Below are 17,807 nucleotides of genomic sequence, written 5' to 3'. Positions count from 1 at the left end.
AATGGTCAAGACTCCTGGCTCCCACTGCCTGGGGGCAAGTGTTTGACCCCTGATTGGGGGGGATCCCCTGCATACCCCTAAAGGCAAAAAAAAAAAAAAAAAAAGAACCCAACATGCTGGCACCCACATCTCAAGACATCTAGCCTCTAGAACTTTCAGAAATACGTAACTTTGTTGATGAAGTCACCTAGCATAGGTTATAGCAGCCTCAGGTTAAAGTGACTAAGCCTTAGAAACAACTGACTCGGAACTTCACTTGGGATCATCAGCTACTGAGTAAGGGCACCTGACTCTTGCCCTTGCCTACCCTTCGCCCCTTCTTCAGGTTTGGGAAGTTAAGAGGTTCAAAAGACTAAAACTTCCGAATCTTAAAAAGAAATTTGACCTCCTAAAGTGGTTAAGTAAACTTAAAAGGTCTGGCAAGGAAATCCTGACACATTACTCCGTCCTCACTCGTCCCATAAGTCATCATCCGGCCCTGATTTTCCTTGCCTCTAGTCTCCAGAAAGAAGTCTGATGGCAATGTTGGGCGCGCGCCTGCTGTTTTTTAAGAGCAATCAATTTGTTCCATTCCAGCCTTCTCTAATCGGATACCAGCACGTCTGCGTTGGCAGGACTTCCCTGCTGAGGCTCCCAGGGCCAGGAGGCCGCGGGGTTCAAGCACCGGACTCAGACATCAGCCCAAGCGTCCCCTTTCGGGGGAGCCTCCCTGAAACACACAATCATGGTCGGCGAAACCAACCCAAGTTCCCTTCCAATCTTTTCCCAAGTCATGCTTTCCACTGTACGCTTCCTCCAAAAAAGGAAGAAACCGACCCAAGGCTCAGCTCTCGCCGGCTGCTCCTACCTAGTACCGGAACTTGTTTACAAAACATTAGAGGCACCTATAAACGTGACTTTACTGGAAACGCACCACCGTGACTCCTGCCACCCAGATTTAATGTGCGCCTGCTCTGGCGAGGCCCCGTGTTTCCCTCAGCGCCCCCAACCCCGCCACGAGAGGCGCTCGGACCGAGAAGGTATGGGAGGCTGGGTCCCCACGTCCACTCCTGGCCGTTACCCTGCCCCCAAAACCCTCCGGGGGCCACGAGCCAATGAACGGACTAATAGAGGGGGCCGCCATGAGGACTGCGAGGGGGCGAAAGGCGTCCCCGGGCACAGGGGAAACGTGGGGAGTGGCCTGGGGACGACTCCTGGCTCTCAGAACTGCTCCCCAGCCGCCGGCCGCCCAAGGCGGAGTCGCAGAGGCCATCTGGCGCGGCAGGCGGGAGCGGGCCCTCCGCCTCCCCGCCCTTCCTCCGCCTTCCTCCCCGGTGCGCCCAGCGCAAGCCCGTAAGCCCGCAGGCACCAGCTCGAGGCACTACTCCGGGATCCGAAAAGACAGAAGCCCCTTCTCGACGGCCTCCTCCTCCTTCCTGGCGAGCATCCCTCGTGCACCCCGCGGAGACACGTGGAGTTGGGGTCCTGCCGCCCCGGGATTTCCCGGGAGCGACTGGGCGCCGGCTACTGCGCCTACCCGGCACACCACTCACTTGCTGGCCGGTGCGGAGCTTGCCCTGGGGCGCTCTCCTGAAGAAGGAGGTCCTGGCGGTGAAGAAGAAGTCCTCGGAGTCCTCCTCCAGGCTGCTGTAGCCGCTGCTCATGCTGCTGGTCCCGTCGCGCGCGGGCCGCCTCCCCGGGGCGCTGGCGGCCAGGCAGGGGGTGCAGCGCCCGCCCGCCCCGCGAGGTTCCCGGCGCGCGGCCCCAAGCCGCCGGCGGGCCGTCCTGCTGCAGCTGCGGCCGCCGCTCAATCCGTCCCGGCCCCTCCCGCCGCCTCCCGGCTTCCCGGCCCGGCTCCTGGCGCGGCTAGGGCCCCAGAAACGCCCAGCGACCCCGCCCCCTGGACCGCGACCCCGCCCCGGCCCCGCCCCGCGCTCCGCGGGCCCCGCCCCGAGAGGCCTGGGACGCGCTCCAGGCGGTCTGGTCACTCCCGGCGCAGGTGGGAGTGGGGGCGATGTAGCTGGGCTGTTCTACGAGCGCTGCTCTTCCCGAGCAGTATTTGGGGAGCCCCCCGGATCCCTGCTTAGATGGCTGCGTCTGTGCTTCGGGTCGCTACCCCAGCCTCCCGGAAACTGCCAATTCCTCGGAGATCAGTCCCCGCGCCCGGCTAGCTCGGGTTTGGGGGAGGGCCCAAGCAAAGCCGGAAATTTTCTCCGCCGTCTCCGCACTGCTCGCCCCCTCCCGGGGTCCGGTGGGTGAAGATTGCAGGGCGGAGGGGACCCCCCCACCCCACCCCCGAGACCCTCCGCAGTTCTGCAGTCTTTTCGCCCCGAAGAGAACTCTGGCAACCCGGCCCTCCAAGGAGGGTTAAAGTTAGCTGAGAAGCGTGAGGAAGTAACGACTGGGTAGAGTTTATTTAAATAAAAACATCCTTTCCGGAAATTCAGTTGAGCTTTGGTCTTTCTCTCTCGCCCTTCTTTCTAGTGAGGATTCATTCCGAAATAAGGACGGCCAAGGTCATTATGATCTTTGAGGCCATTTGGCGCGTTGAAGGGTGAACTAGTTCTGCGGTTCAGTGCTTATTAATTAAACGTGCTTCTTAAATCTCCCCCTCCAAAATCTGCTTTACCTACAAGGCACGGTTTCAATCTTGGGGTGAAGGGTTCAGAGAACTCTATTCATCCTCCTCAAAAAACAAACAAGTTCCGTATTTTCTGAATCCTTCCAGTCAGCTAATCCTCTTTTAAAATGCAAAATTTTTCTCCAGGCCACCTGTGGGTGATACTCATTTACATCTTGGTGTTATTAAATTGATTTAAACCATACTAATTCCCTTGCAGAGATCCTGACTGAAAGGTGTTTTTGAAGTTTCAGTTCTGCTGTGGTAAGCCGGCTTTAGGAGAGTTACATTAGGAGGGGAAGAGAGGGTTAGAAAACAAAATTTTCCGCCATTATAGCTAAACTTTCTTGCATTATCTCCTTTAGTCCTGAAAACAACTGCGTAAGGTAGTTAGCAGGCTTCCCTGGTGGCTCATACAGTAAACAATCTCCTGCAATGCAGGAGACCTGGGGTTCGGATCCCTAGGTGGGAGAGAATGGCACCCCCTCCAGTATTCTTGCCTGGAGACCTCCATGGACAAGAGGACCCTGGGGGGCTACAATCTGTGGGGGTCACAAAGAATCGGACAGGACTGAGCAACTTCAAGGTAGTTCGTACTATTTTACATGAAAATTTAAAGGAACAAGGGCTATTAATTCTCTGTAACAGTCCATGCAATACTCCTATTTTGGGTATAAAAAACAAATGATAATTGGAGACTTGTTTTAAAATTCCTGAATGAGCCAATTATTTTTCAGTCTTTGATTTGAAGGATACTTTCTAGAGTTAGCTTCCCTTGTGGCTCAGCGGATAAATCTGCCTGCAGTGTGGGAGACCTGGATTTGATCCCTGGGTTGGGAAGATCCCCTGGAGAAGGGAAAAGCTACTCACTCCAGTATTCTGGCCTGAAGAAATCCATGGACTGTACAGTCCATGGGGTAGCAAAGAGTTGGACGTGACTGAGCGACTTCCACTTCACTGCATCTAGAGCAACTGAGGCTTAAAGAGAGGAGGGGAGCTACTTTAAGGACTGGGGCCCTTGTGATCTGAAGAGCTTCAGATGCCCTTCTAGGTTCTCTCCTTGGTCAGTGGTCAGCCATGTGGAATAGTTGGGAGGGAGAACTGGCCCAGAGATGAAAAGAAGGATAGAATTGGTTTCAGTCATTCTCTCCTCAGACAGAAAGAAGGCTTGCATGCCTTCAGGCTTACTCACATCCAGTTTGCAAAGTTGTCTATTAACCCAAGGGATTGTCGGCCACCCTAGGCAGCAGGGCTTGGAATTACAGCCAGTACACTTTAAAGATCTTGCAACACTGAAGCCTTTCCAGCCTCACAGCCACTGAATAATTAGAAACCAGATATTCTGTTATTTCACCCAATCTAAGCTGATCCCTGTGTGAAAATGTTAGTCACTCAGTCATGTTCCACTCTTTTGTGACCCCATGGACTGTCGTCCACCAGGCTCCTGTCTATGGAATTCTCTAGGCCAGAATACTGCAGTGGGTAGCCTTTCCCTTCTCCAGGGGATCTTCCCAACCCCAGGATCAAACCCAGGTCTCCTGCATTGCAGGCAGATTTTTCACCATCTGAGCCATAGGGAAGCCCAACCCCTATGTGTGCCATGCACATAAACTGATGTAAGGAAATCAGATGATATACTTACTTTATGATAGACTTTTGTCATTTGCTTTCCATTATTTCATTAACACAATCCTTATTAATTGTGCTTCCCTGGTGGGATCAGATCAGATCAGATCAGATCAGCGGCTCAGTCATGTCCAACTCTTTGCAACCCCATGAATCGCAGCACGCCAGGCCTCCCTGTCCAACACCAACTCCCAGAGTTCACCCAGACTCACGTCCATCGAGTCAGTGATGCCATCCAGCCATCTCATCCTCTGTCATCCCCTTCTCCTCCTGCCCCCAACCCCTCCCAGCATCAGAGTCTTTTCCAATGAGTCAACTCTTCACATGAGGTGGCCAAAGTACTGGAGTTTCAGCTTTAGCATCATTCCTTCCAAAGAAATCCCAGGGCTGATCTCCTTCAGAATGGACTGGTTGGATCTCCCTGCAGCCCAAGGGACTCTCAAGAGTCTTCTCCAACACCACAGTTCAAAAGCATCAATTCTTTGGCGCTCAGCCTTCTTCACAGTCCAACTCTCACATCCATACATGACCACAGGAAAATCCATAGCCTTGACTAGACGGACCTTTGTTGGCAAAGTGATGTCTCTGCTTTTCAACCCAGAGATGACAAGAAGGATAGAATTGGTTTCAGTCATTCTCTCCTCAGACAGAAAGAAGGCTTGCACGCCTTCAGGCTTACTCACATCCAGTTTGCAAAGTTGTCTATTAACTCAAGGGATTCTCGGTCACCCTAGGCAGCAGGCCTTGGAATTACAGCCAGTACACTTTTTTTTTTTTTTAGTACACTTTAAAGATCTTGCAACACTGAAGCCTTTCCAGCCTCACAGCCACTGAATAATCTAGGTTGGTCATAACTTTTCTAGCCATCTAGGTCATAACCTACCCATCTAGGTTGGTCATAACTTTTCTTCCAAGGAGTAAGCATCTTTTAATTTCATGGCTGCAGTCACCATCTGCAGTGATGATACTTCAATTTAAATACTTAAATACTCCAATTTAAGAGTCGTGTGTACGTTAAAGGATTTATATAACATAACTTGTTTGATTGTAAATGGAAAGAAGGAAATAACCCCACCCAGAACAAATTGTTTTGCACAATTCCTGAATACTCTGAAGAAAGATATTAAAAGAAAAAATACATTAAAGTGCTTTGTGAGCCACCATACCATAAATAGGATATTTTCCTGGTATTGTTTTTAAGTTCCAAAGGACAGAATTAATTTTTATATTTGTCAGCGCATCATCAGAATTGGGTGTAACAAAAAGGCATAATTGAAGTAGAAGCACTGCTTTAAACAACAAAAAGCAATAAGTAAATAAAAGAAAGAAAAATTGGTATTCTGTTTCCTAAATCAGCATAGTAGTCACATATCCACATTTTTCTGATAGTATTTTTTTAAAACACTTGGGCAAACTTTAGTACCCTTTTTTTTTTTTTTGGCCACGCCATGTGGCTTGTGGGATCTTAGTTCCCGACCAAGAATTGAACCTCTGCAATGAGAGTGCAGAGCCCTAACCACTGGACTGCCAGGGAATTCCTGATAGTATTCCTGATAAAAAAAAAAAATCACAAATTTAAAATTTGGTTCATGAAATTGGTGTGTGCTTGATCACTTAGTCAGGTCTGACTCTTTTTGACCCCATGGACTGTAGCCTGCCAAGCTCCTCTATGCATGAAATTTTTCAGGCAAGAATACTGGAGTGGATTGCCATTTCCTCCAGGGGATCTTCCCAACCCAGGGATCGAACCTGCATATCCTGTTCTCCTGCATTGGCAGGCAGATTCTTTACTGCTGAGCCACCTGGGAAGTCACATAAAACGGGTACTTGTCTGTAAAAAATGAAAATGTCACATTAAGCAACTAGACTTTTTAACATTTAAAATTCAAGGAAGGTGATGGAGTAAATAAAATGTATGCAAGCAAGTTCAATTTTGAATGGACTTACCATCAAATACAGAGTAGAATTTGTAAGTGGACTCTGTTATCATAAATGTCCCACTTACACAAGCCCCTAATGATTGAAATTTATAGCCTAGTGACCTTTTATCTCTATGCTAAATGGAGACTATATTGAAAACAATAAATACATGTAAATATTATAAACACACACAAATATTTCATAATTTTAATCATCCTGTACCACAAACCATTTTCCTTGAATTAATGCAGAAGAAGAGGCTTTTGGAACAGTTTTAACCCTTGCTCACAAAATAAACCACCCAGGAGAAAAATAAATGTGATTACAAATCCCAAAGTTTAAATCAGATTCTTTAAGTAGTATATATCCACAAATAGTAGAAACTCAAATATAATAAATGTAGAAAAAATTTAGACACCGCACACTTTGACTAAGTATGCATGTGTGTGCACCAAGTCCTTTAGTTGTATCCAACTCTTTGTGACCCTTTGGACTGAGGATTATAGGGAATTTGATTTTGCTTTTCACTCTGAGATGAGAAACCACTGGAGGTTTGAAACAGAGAAATGACATGATTTGACTTACTTTTGTAAAGGAATCCTTTGGTTGCTGGGCATATATAAACCGTTAAGGCTTCTGAAAACTCCAGCAAATTAAAACAACAAGGTACATTGTTCACTCATGAGATTAGCAAGTATTTTCTAAAGCAGGTCATGAAACAGCATGTATGCAGTGATTACATTTGTGTAATCATAATTGTAGGTAGTATTCGTAGGATATACTAAAGACTGAGATAATTTATCTAGGAGATTTATAATAAAGGTCACATTGAAAACAACTGCTTTTTGGATACCTTTGTCATACGGAAGAAGCATGACCATAGGGGTTAGCCTGGCAGGAATTTGAATAACACTGTCACTTACTCTTGTGTGATCGTTAATAATTCAATTAGCCTCTCTGCCTCAGGTTCATCATAAGTAAAATGGAAATCTTTAACAATGTCCCTGTTTTAGCTCCTTTAGTTTACTTTAAGGATGAAATAAGAGAATCCACGTAAAGCCCTTGGCATAAAACAAGGCCAAGCAAATATTAGCCTTTCTTGCCCTAAATATTAGACTTTGTTACATACTCAACATCCATGACTCACTTCCTTGTTAACCAAACAAGGACTTTAGTTCAGGAATCCTCCCCTCCCAGGGAGGGTGGTCCAATCCCAGCCCAGAAGGAAGGCCTGATTTTCAGTCAGGTGTGGTGCCACATGAGGCTTCCCAGGTGGCGCAGTGGGAAAGAACTCGCCTGCCAATGCAAGAGCCACAGGAGACGTGGGTTCAGTCCCTGGGTTGGGAAGATTCCCTGGAGGAGGAAACGACAACCCACTCCAGTATTTTTGCCTGGAAAATCCCATGGACAGAGAGCCTGGTGAGCTACAGTCCATGGGGTCACAAAGCCTCAGACATGACAGAGCAATTGAACACGCATGCCCGTGGTGTCCCAAGGCTCTCGCAATCAACTCCTTTAGGTGTGAGCAGGTCTCCTACAGACCTGCCCGCTGAGACTTTGAGACCTGAGGGAATGTTCGCTGGTGGCTTTGGGGGAAAGTTTCCTTACCTTGAAAAGAGACTCACCAAAAGAAGACTCTTCTTCCCCTGGATCTTGTCATGCCTGAATATGGTACCTGGGAATTCTGTAGCCATTTTGCAGACAAAAGTTAAAGACTAAAGATGGCAAAGCAGAATGATGCAAAGAACTGGCATGGGTCCTTGAATTAACCAACTTTGAAGCTGCTCTAATTAGGACTCCTTGTTATGTGAAACAGTGTTTTTTAAATTGTTTAAGCCACTTAAGTCAGCCATATTATCATGAGACAGTCCCATCATATCTTTTTTTTTTTCCTTGCCAGAAAAGTCCCTCTCATCATGTTTCTGCCAAGTTCTGTTCTCTGTTGACACTGGGTAGAATCAATAGAGACACAGAATCAGAAATAAGACTTTCAAAATGATGACTTGTTCCCCTGAAAATAATTTAGAAAGGTCATTCTCTCACATTGAAATAGACAGAACTTGTCCTAAAGGACTGGTCTTTAAAATGGCTTTAAGGTACTTCCCTGGCTGTCCAGTGGTTAAGACTCTGTGCTCCAAATGCAAGGGATACGGATTTGATCCCTGGTTGGGGAACAAGGATCCCACATGCTGCACAGTGTGGCCTAAAATAAAAAAATAATACTTTTTAAAAAATAAAATGTCTTTCAAAAGGAAATATGCTAAATATGCTACATTCCTTTTAAAAAGGAAATATGCTCAAATTTGTCTCAAAAATTCTATGACACTCAGATTCAAAGATGATGGCAGTTGGTTACCTCAGGGCTGATATTTAGAGGATATGCACGTTGGTAGCTACACTGGTACAATCAGTATCTCTTCTGTTTCAACACAAACAGGGCCTGTGGTATCAATGATCACCCTCCTGTTACTCCAGTTTTTTTCATGACCACAGAAATAAACAATATAATAACTGGAAGGCTGTGTGTTTGGTGGTTAAGTATGTGGGCTTGGAAATTAGACTGCCTAGGTTGAAATGTAGCCTGAGATCACGTAACCAGCAGCACATTGTCTAACCTGGTTAAGCTTTGGTTCCATGTCTGGAAAATGGGGGATAACAGTACTTATCTTGACGAGTTCTTACAGGGAATAGATAAGGTGAGTGTGCCTGGCACATAATAACAACTCAGTTAATGTTAGGTAATATGATTACAGTAAGGATAGTATTTCCATGTTTGGGCATATCTCCAGTACCCAAGAAAACAATATACTCACTACCTATTATCATGAAGGTTACCTAGGTGTATGGGACATGGTGGAGGGAAAAACAAATGGTCCTTCCCATCACTAGATTTGCCAATCCAACTAGGACCTACTAAAACAAACCAAAATATTTCCTGCAAGGGACACTACCTGGCATGAATATTCCAAAGATGACCCCATGGTTTGGTGTCTATATCCAAGTAGATTTCATCTTGCTGTGTTGTGCTTAGTTGCATCCGACTCTTTGCAATGCAACCCCGTGGACTGTAGCCCGCCAGGCTCCTCTGCCATGGGGATTCTCCAGACAAGAGTACTTGAGTGGGTTGCCATGCCCTCCTCCAGGGGATCTTCCTAATCCAGGGACTGAACCCAGGTCTCCCACATTGCAGGTGGATTCTTTACTGTGTGAACCACCAGGGAAGCCCAACAATACTGGAGTGGGTAGCCTATCTCTTCTCCAGGGCATCTTCCTGGCCCAGGAATCAAACCCAGGTCTCCTGCATTGTAGGCAGGTTCTTTACAAGCTGAACTACCAGGGAAGCCCAGATTTCATCTTAGGCTTTTGCATTTCCTCATTATTTGGATAAGAACAGGCCAAGGGAAAGCACATATCTGATGAAAAAGCCCTTCATCATTATGATACTTAATCATGTTACCTTCTTTCTCTGGACCCTCAAAGCCATAGACATTAACAGGAACTCTTAAGTGATAATCACTTGTCTCCATTAAAAGACAGACAAAAGAAAGATGAGAAGGTTATGCCCCAAATATGAGAGAATGAAGGGAAGAAGCATGGGGAGCAATCTCTATCTGTAGCTGTGGCATTTATTTCTTAGAGAAAAAAGACTAAAACAAATATGTTAAAATATTAATAAATAGTTTATTAATATCTAGATATTGAAGAGAGTTTTTATGGTATTGTCTGTATTTTTTGTATGCCTGGAATATTCCTTAGCTTTATAAAATCAAAATGAAACTTAGAGATAATAGCTGCAACTTTTTTAACAATTGAGTTTCAACACTACGAGGAACTTTTTCCACGGATTATGGAATGGAAGAAGGGGGCCTCGGTCCTAAAACCTCTGAAAAGTTAAGTCATAATAGTAAAATAGACTCTCAATAATAACTCTGTGAAAAATATTTTATTTTAAAAGGCAATAACTACAAGTATAGTTTCAGTAAGCCTGAAAAATGTTGAAAGTGTTAGTTGCTCAGTCTTGTCCAACGCTGTGACCCCATGTACTGTAGTGCACCAGGCCCCTCTGTCCATGGGATTTCCCAGGCAAGAGCACTGGGGTGAGTAGCCATTCCCTTCTTCAGGGGATCTTCCCAACCCAGGGATCAAATGCCCAAGTCTCGGGCATTGCAGGCAAATTCTTTACCATCTGAGCCACCAGGGGAGGCCCTGCTGCTGCTGCTGCTAAGTCAATTCAGTCGTGACCAACTCTGTGCGACCCCACAGATGGCAGCCCACTGGGCTCCTCATCCCTGGGATTCTCCAGGCAAGAACACTGCCATTCCCCTCTCCAGTGGAAGCCCCTAGATAGATAAAAATCCAATATGATCTTGGTTTAGACACTCTGGGGGTTTGCGAGGGTGCTAAGAGAAGATTATGAGGACAAGAGGAAAAACATTTAGCACTTCTATACCTAAACATTTCTTTTCTCATGCAAATCTCAAAAGAAAACAAGGAAAAGTGGTCCAGAGTAAAAAGTAGTTTAAGGTTGAAAAATCAAATATAGTGACAATAAAATTTTGTTTGCTATAGCTTCATAAATTGTAAAAACCCAACACCATACAAAACCACCATGGGAGTCTAAGATGTTCATTGGTATTTTCCACATACCATTAACTACATATGAATTAGTTGAGAATTTTTATAAGTCAAGCTAAAAAGATGAATGTATACATGTTGAATGAAAATTTTAGAATGAAAACTCTAGTTGCCTTCAAAGAAGCAAAACAAAAAAACAAAACATTAAAAACATAGTTGAATCATTTTGGCAAATATACAGGACTTCCAAAGGACATCTGAAGCTAAAACTTAATTAGGTGGATTGTTCCTCAAATAGTTGGGAACTTTACGGAATAAACATACTTGTTTGCCTTCATTAAAGTATTAGTTTAGTCACATTCAATGAAAGATATCCTATAGAAAAAAATCCTGATACAATTGGTATCTCATTTTTAACTTCCAAGATATTATTATCATAGAGGATCCCTCAGACAAGGCAAAAAATAAATATTGATAAACAAGGATCAACTGTATCGCACAGGGAACTATATTCAATATCTTATAATAATTTATAATGGGAAAGAATCTAAAAAAAAAAACACCCAACAACACACCAAGCTACACTTGTCAATATGTTGTCAATAAAAATCCAAAGAAAACTAAAAAAAAAAACAAAGCCTAAACATTTATAATGGAAAAGAATCTGGAAAAAAAATACACACACACACACAAATCACCTTGCTGTATACCTGAAACAACATTGTAAAGCAACTATACTTCAATTAAAAATAAATAAATAAAATTCACTGGACATTTATTGATCTTTCACTATGTGCCAGGCAGTATTCTGAATGCTTGGTTTGTATTAATTCATTTAACCCCCAGAAGCCCCATCATTGTCCCCTGATAAAAAAGAAACACAGGTTTCTATAGCAGCTGCCCTGAGTGAAGCAGTAGTAACTCCTATATTCACCCTCCTTACCACTGTACAGCCTTTGAGACTTAACCAATCTAGGCCGGCTGCCTCAGAGAAGAGCCAGGTTTCTGCCAACCAGAAATGATTTGCAGTGAATTGATTTGAAATGCATTATAACAGAGTGCATTTGTGTAAAAAAAATTGCTATTTGGAGTTTTTAAATGAGAGAAATGATTATTCTTATTCAATTGACTAGGACTCTGAACTTTCCAATATTTGTTTTCACCAGTCCTTCCAAGTAATTTAAGACTCCACCCTACTCCCACACTTCTGCCAAGGGCTTTTAGCTCTGAGCCTTTTATTTTGAACACAGGTAGAGAGAACCTGCCCTCATTCGCCATGGAATAGTCATCCTTATTATGCCCCATTCACACTGGCATCGGGGTAGGAACTGTCAACACACTCCTGGCAGGCTACAGTCCATGGGGTCACAAAGAGTCAGACACAACTGAGCACACACACACACTGGCACTGTCTCTTGCAGGGGTCTCTGAAAGCAGAGCTGTGACTGGGACATTAAAAGAAAGGGATCAAGGACTTCCCTGGTGGTCCAGTGGCTAAGACTTCAGCCCCCAATGCAGGTTCCATCCCTGGTCAGGGAACTAGATCCCACAGGCTGCATCTAAGATCAAAGATTCTGTGTGCCATGACTGAGACCCAAATAGATAAATAAATAAAAAGAAAGGAGTCAATCAAGTAGGCCACTGCTGGGCCTACTTGTCAAGTGATATTCTCTCTGCAGACATACTCATTTTACAACCTATGAAGAATAAAAAGACATTTTCTGCCATTTTTGCTTGAGATTTAATCTCAAGGGGCTGGTAGCTGGAGGGAGGAAAGGAGACTTGGGACAGTTCTGTGGTGAAGGGGTTCAAGACAAGCCTCCCCAAAACGTGCCACTTTGGCATGTGGCTTATTTTGAACTAAAGGCAATCAGGACCCTGTGAGCTGGAAACTTCTGCTTCTGCCTTAACTAGGGAAAAGAATTTAAATTGAGGCCCTTTCCCAAAATGAGAATGATTACCAGAGATAAATTTATCTAAGTGACTTAACGTGCACAGCAAACGTCTCCCAAATGTCTGCTCTTCTTCCGATTGCCCTGTGACTTGTCTTCCTCCCTGTGAACACCCAGGCCCCTTTCCCATTCCTTAGCTCAGGGTGGCATATATACCTCATTTTACCCTTCTGTCTTCCAACTGTTCCTGTCTGTGTGGTTCCCATACGTATGGAATTCAGTTTGCTTTATGGGATTTTCTTGCTGGTCCATTGGGTAAGATTCCATACTCCCAATGCCCGGGGGCCTGGATTTGATCCCTGGTCAGGGAACTAAATCCCACAGGCCCCAACTAAGATCAAGGATTCTGTGTGTTGCTGATAAGAACCTGGTGCACCCAAATAAATAAGTAAAATTTTTAAAAAAAGCAAACAAATAAATGTGGACATTAAATAAATAAATAAATTTGCTTTTCTCCTGTTAATCTGCCTGATGTCAATTTGATCATTAAACCAGCCAAAAGAACCTGTGAAGGACAGAGGAAGATTCTCCTCAACAGTGGCTGACTATGGAACATTTATCACAAACACGGGACAGTGGTCTGATGACTGTTTTTTCAGTAAATAGCACCTATTCCCAGAGCTTAAAATATCTGACTTTGAAGTCTGTGTTTTAAGATAACTGCTTTAGCTAGATATTAACGCTTTTTTTTTTTTTGGTCCAGGAAAGGCTCATGGTGGCTTCAGAATTTCTATGAAGGAAGCCTTAAGGGCAGCACATAAATTGTCCTGGGCTACATAAAATTGTCCACATAGAAGAGAAGAATTGGTGATGGGGATAGATTTCCAGAGCTGAGTTAAAGCTCTCCCCTGCTCTCCTCTGGCGCTCTGTTACCTTCATTCTTTCGTTATGTTAAGTAACAATTCAGATCTCCCTGTGTGCACAGAATCAGAAAAACCAGGTAAAGTATAAAAGAAGTGATGGGGGTCTTCTGGGTGGCTCAGTGGTAAAGAATTCGCCTGCCAGTGCAGGAGACATGACAATCCCTGATCCGGGAAGTCCCACATGCTGCAGAGCAGCTAAGCCCAGGTGTCACAGCTGTTGAGCCTGTGCTGTAGAGCCTGGGGCTGCAGATACTGAGCCCACGTGCCCTAGCGCCCGTGCTCCAGCACAAGAGAAGCCATTGCCATGAGAAGCCCGCACACCACAGCTAGAGCGGCCCCGGCTCACAGCGACTAGAGAAAAGCCCCAGCAGCAGTGAAGACCCAGCCCAGCCAAATACAAATATATAAAGTTTTTTTCTTTTTTTAAGTGATAGGTTCCCTGTCCTCCAAAATCTTATATTTTAGTGAAGAAAACTATAAAATCTTATATTTGGTGAGGAAAACATACCCAAAGAAACAATTCCCTAATAGTGACAGATAAACAGTGCCAAGGCCATCTCTGAAGAATATGTGAATATATAAACCGAAGATCAGAAAACGTGAAGATTTGGTGAGTCATAAAGGAGAAGGCAATGGCAACCCACTCCAGTACTCTTGCCTGGAAAATCCCATGGACGGAGGAGTCTGGTAGGCTACAGTCCATGGGGTCGCTAAGAGTCAGACGTGACTGAGAGACTTCACTTTCAGTTTTTACTTTCATGCACTGGAGAAGGAAATGGCAACCCACTCCAGTGTTCTTGCCTGGAGAATCCCAGGGGCGGCAGAGCCTGGTGGACTGCCATCTATGGGGTCGCACAGAGTCGGACACGACTGAAGCGACTTAGCAGCAGCAGCAGCATCAAAGGAGAGAGACAGGCAGAGAATAGAGTGGGAGTTTCAGGGACGAGAGAAAAGGTCACTAGCAAAAACTTAAGCACAGCCTATTTGATGACTGAATCAAACACTCGAAGATGAGAAGAAAAGTTGACCTGAGAAGATGAGGGGCAAGGTGTAGAAACATAAGCCAAGGAGGCAAGACTTTATCTGCCAGGAATTTGGAAACTACCAGCCTGGGTTTGACATGAAGGAGAGTGTTGGGGCGTGGGGGCAGGGCAGGCAAGGCCATGGGGCTTGTGTTGTAACACCAAACAGAGAAGAGAGGACAAACAAGCTGACCATCTCTTGTGAAACTTCCTGTGGTTTTGTGAGGGGCTCACACAGTGCAGAAAGGGTGACCCTTGGTTTTGCATCGTGAGACAGGACTTCAAATCCTTGAACTTTGTATCACTGACTGCTCTTGTCAAAAACAACCTAGCAAAATTCAATCTTCTGCTAAACTCAAAAAATGCAAGTGATAAGGACGGTTCAATTAATTTTGACAATCGTATACAACTGTGTAACCCACGATGGTTCAATTAATTTTGACAATCGTATACAACTGTGTAACCCACGATGACCATAATCTATATTTAGGACAGTTTCCATCATGTATCTTTGACTACTGTATTCTATTTTACCATGATTTTGTCTCTCTCTTTTTTTTAATGTAAACAGGTTCTTTCAACAAATTTCTCATGATTCTCTTCTGGATTTTAAATGATCATTATACAGCCTAAATGCACATTCTACCCAGGGAGGTAATAGGGGGAGGAAGAAATTTTTCCTCTATTTTCTTAGGTCCAGGTTTGAAGGCCCTACAAATTAAGCTGACAAAAGGATTAATAGGAGAAAAGGATTTGTTAGTAGGAGAAAATATCTGTTACATGGGGGCTTACTAGGTGGCTCGGTGGTAAAGAATCCTCCTGCCAATGCAGGAGATGCAGGTTCAATCCCTGGGTCTGGAAGATCCTCTGGAACAGGACATGGCAACCCAGTCCAGTATTCTTGCCTGGGAAATCCCGTGGACAGAGGAGGCTGGCAGGCTACAGACCATGGGGTTACAAAGAGTTGCCATGACTTAGCAACTGAGCACGCACATACGTTTGTTACATAGGCATGAGGGAGCTTTCCAGAAAAGGACTGAAATCCCAGGGCTTAAATATCTTCATATCAGTGTGAAGGGAATTTTGGACTATGGCAACAGAGGAGGGGGAAGTTGTAGGATGGTCACCAGGTAAATAAAGGTTGTTAAGTAAGATTAGTTAAGCAGACTCAAGTCATCTTAGATAAGAGTCGCTGCTCATTCTCTTTCTACAGGAGAGCAAGACGTGTACAAATGCAGATTTCCTTTCTAAAAATGTAAATTTCCTTTGCAAAAGGGAAATTTATACTCTGGTTTTAGAGTTTTTCTGGAGTTGGCTGTTCCTCAGTTGCTTTTGACTCATAGAATCTTTTTTGCTGTTGCTAAGTCGCTTCAGTCGTGTCCGACTCTGTGCGACCCCATAGACAGCAGCCCACCAGGCTCCCTCGTCGCTGGGATTCTCCAGGCAAGAACACTGGAGTGGGTTGCCATTTCCTTCTCCAATGCATGAGAGTGAAAAGTGAAAGTGAAGTCGCTCAGTCATGTCTGACTCTTCGAGACCCCATGGACTGCAGCCTACCAGGCTCCTCCGCCTCCCTCTTAGTAGCATGTTGGAAATAGCAATACTACCAAAGGCCCTTTAAAGCCTGCCATATTTCTTTTTGTACCTTCAACTTAATGCTTGCCCCACAACACCTCAAATGAAAAAGAGCAATTCTATTCAGTTTTGCTTTAACAACTTTAACAGAAAAAAAATGCATTTTATTAGTTATATGTGTCCTCTCCTCCCCAGGTGGAACGTACCTTTAGGTTATGTAATGTTTGTTTAAAACTCAGGAAAAAATTATGAGATATTCACTGAAATAAACAGTTTACATTAAGTCATGGCTGTAGTAGCTAAAAAATAAAAAGTACAAAATCATGGCAAAATAGAACACAATGGGCAGAGTCAAAGATAAATGACAGGAACTAACTATTCTAAATCCTGACTGTGGTCATGGTGGGTTACACAATTGTATACATTTGTCAAAACTTGTTGAACTGTGCTCTATAGAGGGTGAATTCCACTGTGTATAAATTATGCCCTAATTTTTATTTATTTATTTATTTATTTTTCCCCCTAATTTTTTAAATAAGGATAAGGGTAATTAACAAACCAGGAAAAAATAATAAAAATTTTGTCAAAAATGGAAAATATCCATAATCTAAAAAACATTCCTAAACATCAAGAAGAGCAGGAACCCAATAGAAAAGTGGGCAAAAGATAAGTTGGTTCACAGAAAAAAGAAAATAGCCCTTAAATCTATATAAAAAGAAGTGCAACCTCACAATAGAAATGCAGATAGAAAAGCAGAGGGGGAATTGGTTGAAGGCAATCAAAAGTTATAAACTTCCAGTTGTAAGACAAGTACTAAGGATATAATGTACACGATAAAGAAAATAAACATTGCTGTGTGTTAGATGATGAAAGTTATGAGAGGAAATCCTAAGAGTTCTCATCACAAGGCAAAATTTTTTTCTCAAGGCAAAATTTTTTTCTATTTCTTTAGTTTTCTATCTGTATAAGATGATGGATGCTCACTAATCTTATTGTGGTAATCATTTCAGGTATGTGTAAGTCAAATCATTATACTGTACACCTTAAACATATACAATGAAAGTGAAAGTCGCTCAGTCGTGTCCGACTCTTTGTGACCCCATGGACTATAGAGTCCATGGAATCCTCCAGCCCAGAATACTGGAGTGGATAGCCTTTCCCTTCTCCAGGGGATCTTCCCAACCCAGGGATCAACCCAGGTCTCCCACATTTCAGATTCTTAACCAGCTGAGCCACAAGGGAAGCCTGAGGGAAGCCACAAGGGAAACAAATACAGTGCTGTGTGTCAATTATATCTCAATAAAAGTGAAAGGGGGAAATAAAAAAGCAAAACTACTGTAAGATACAGCTTCTTTTCTATCAAATTGGCAAAAATCCAAAAAAAGTTAGACAACCTTGTTACTGAGGTCGCAAGGAAACACACACTCTCACATATGATTGCTTTTTGTTTTTTCACCTATATAAAAAGAGATTTATTATGAAGACTTGGTTTACAAGATTATGGAGGTTGAGAAGTCCCATGATCTGGTCTGCCAGCCAGAGGCTTAGGACAGCCAGTGGTCTAGTCCCAACCCAAGCTTGACAACCTTGGAACCAGGGTAGCCAATGATATATGTAGTCCCAGTCTGAGTCTGATGGCCCAAGAACCAGGAGTGCTGATGTTCGAAGGCAGAAG

At 43.9% G+C, this 17,807-nt stretch overlaps 1 protein-coding gene and 1 long non-coding RNA gene across 2 annotated transcripts in view; both read right to left on the bottom strand.

The window, feature by feature from the left end:
• The window catches only part of LOC138987910 (uncharacterized), a 39,406-nt gene extending 37,880 nt beyond the window's left edge, over positions 1-1,526 (bottom strand). The window contains exon 1 of the long non-coding RNA XR_011464191.1: positions 848-1,526. This is a non-coding gene — a long non-coding RNA (uncharacterized lncRNA). The remainder of the gene's footprint in view (positions 1-847) is intronic.
• Positions 1-1,921, bottom strand: part of RASSF3 (Ras association domain family member 3) — a 75,791-nt gene extending 73,870 nt beyond the window's left edge. Inside the window, exon 1 of the mRNA XM_005902529.3 lies at positions 1,533-1,921. Coding sequence (XP_005902591.2) covers positions 1,533-1,643 — 111 coding nt within the window. The 5' untranslated portion in view covers positions 1,644-1,921. The remainder of the gene's footprint in view (positions 1-1,532) is intronic.
• Positions 1,922-17,807: the final 15,886 nt, after the last annotated feature.

This window comes from Bos mutus, chromosome 5, assembly GCF_027580195.1.
Source record: "Bos mutus isolate GX-2022 chromosome 5, NWIPB_WYAK_1.1, whole genome shotgun sequence".
Taxonomy (NCBI): Eukaryota; Metazoa; Chordata; class Mammalia; order Artiodactyla; family Bovidae; genus Bos; species Bos mutus.
The sequence above is the reverse complement of the archived record's forward strand: the minus strand, read 5'-3'. Positions and strand labels throughout refer to the sequence as shown.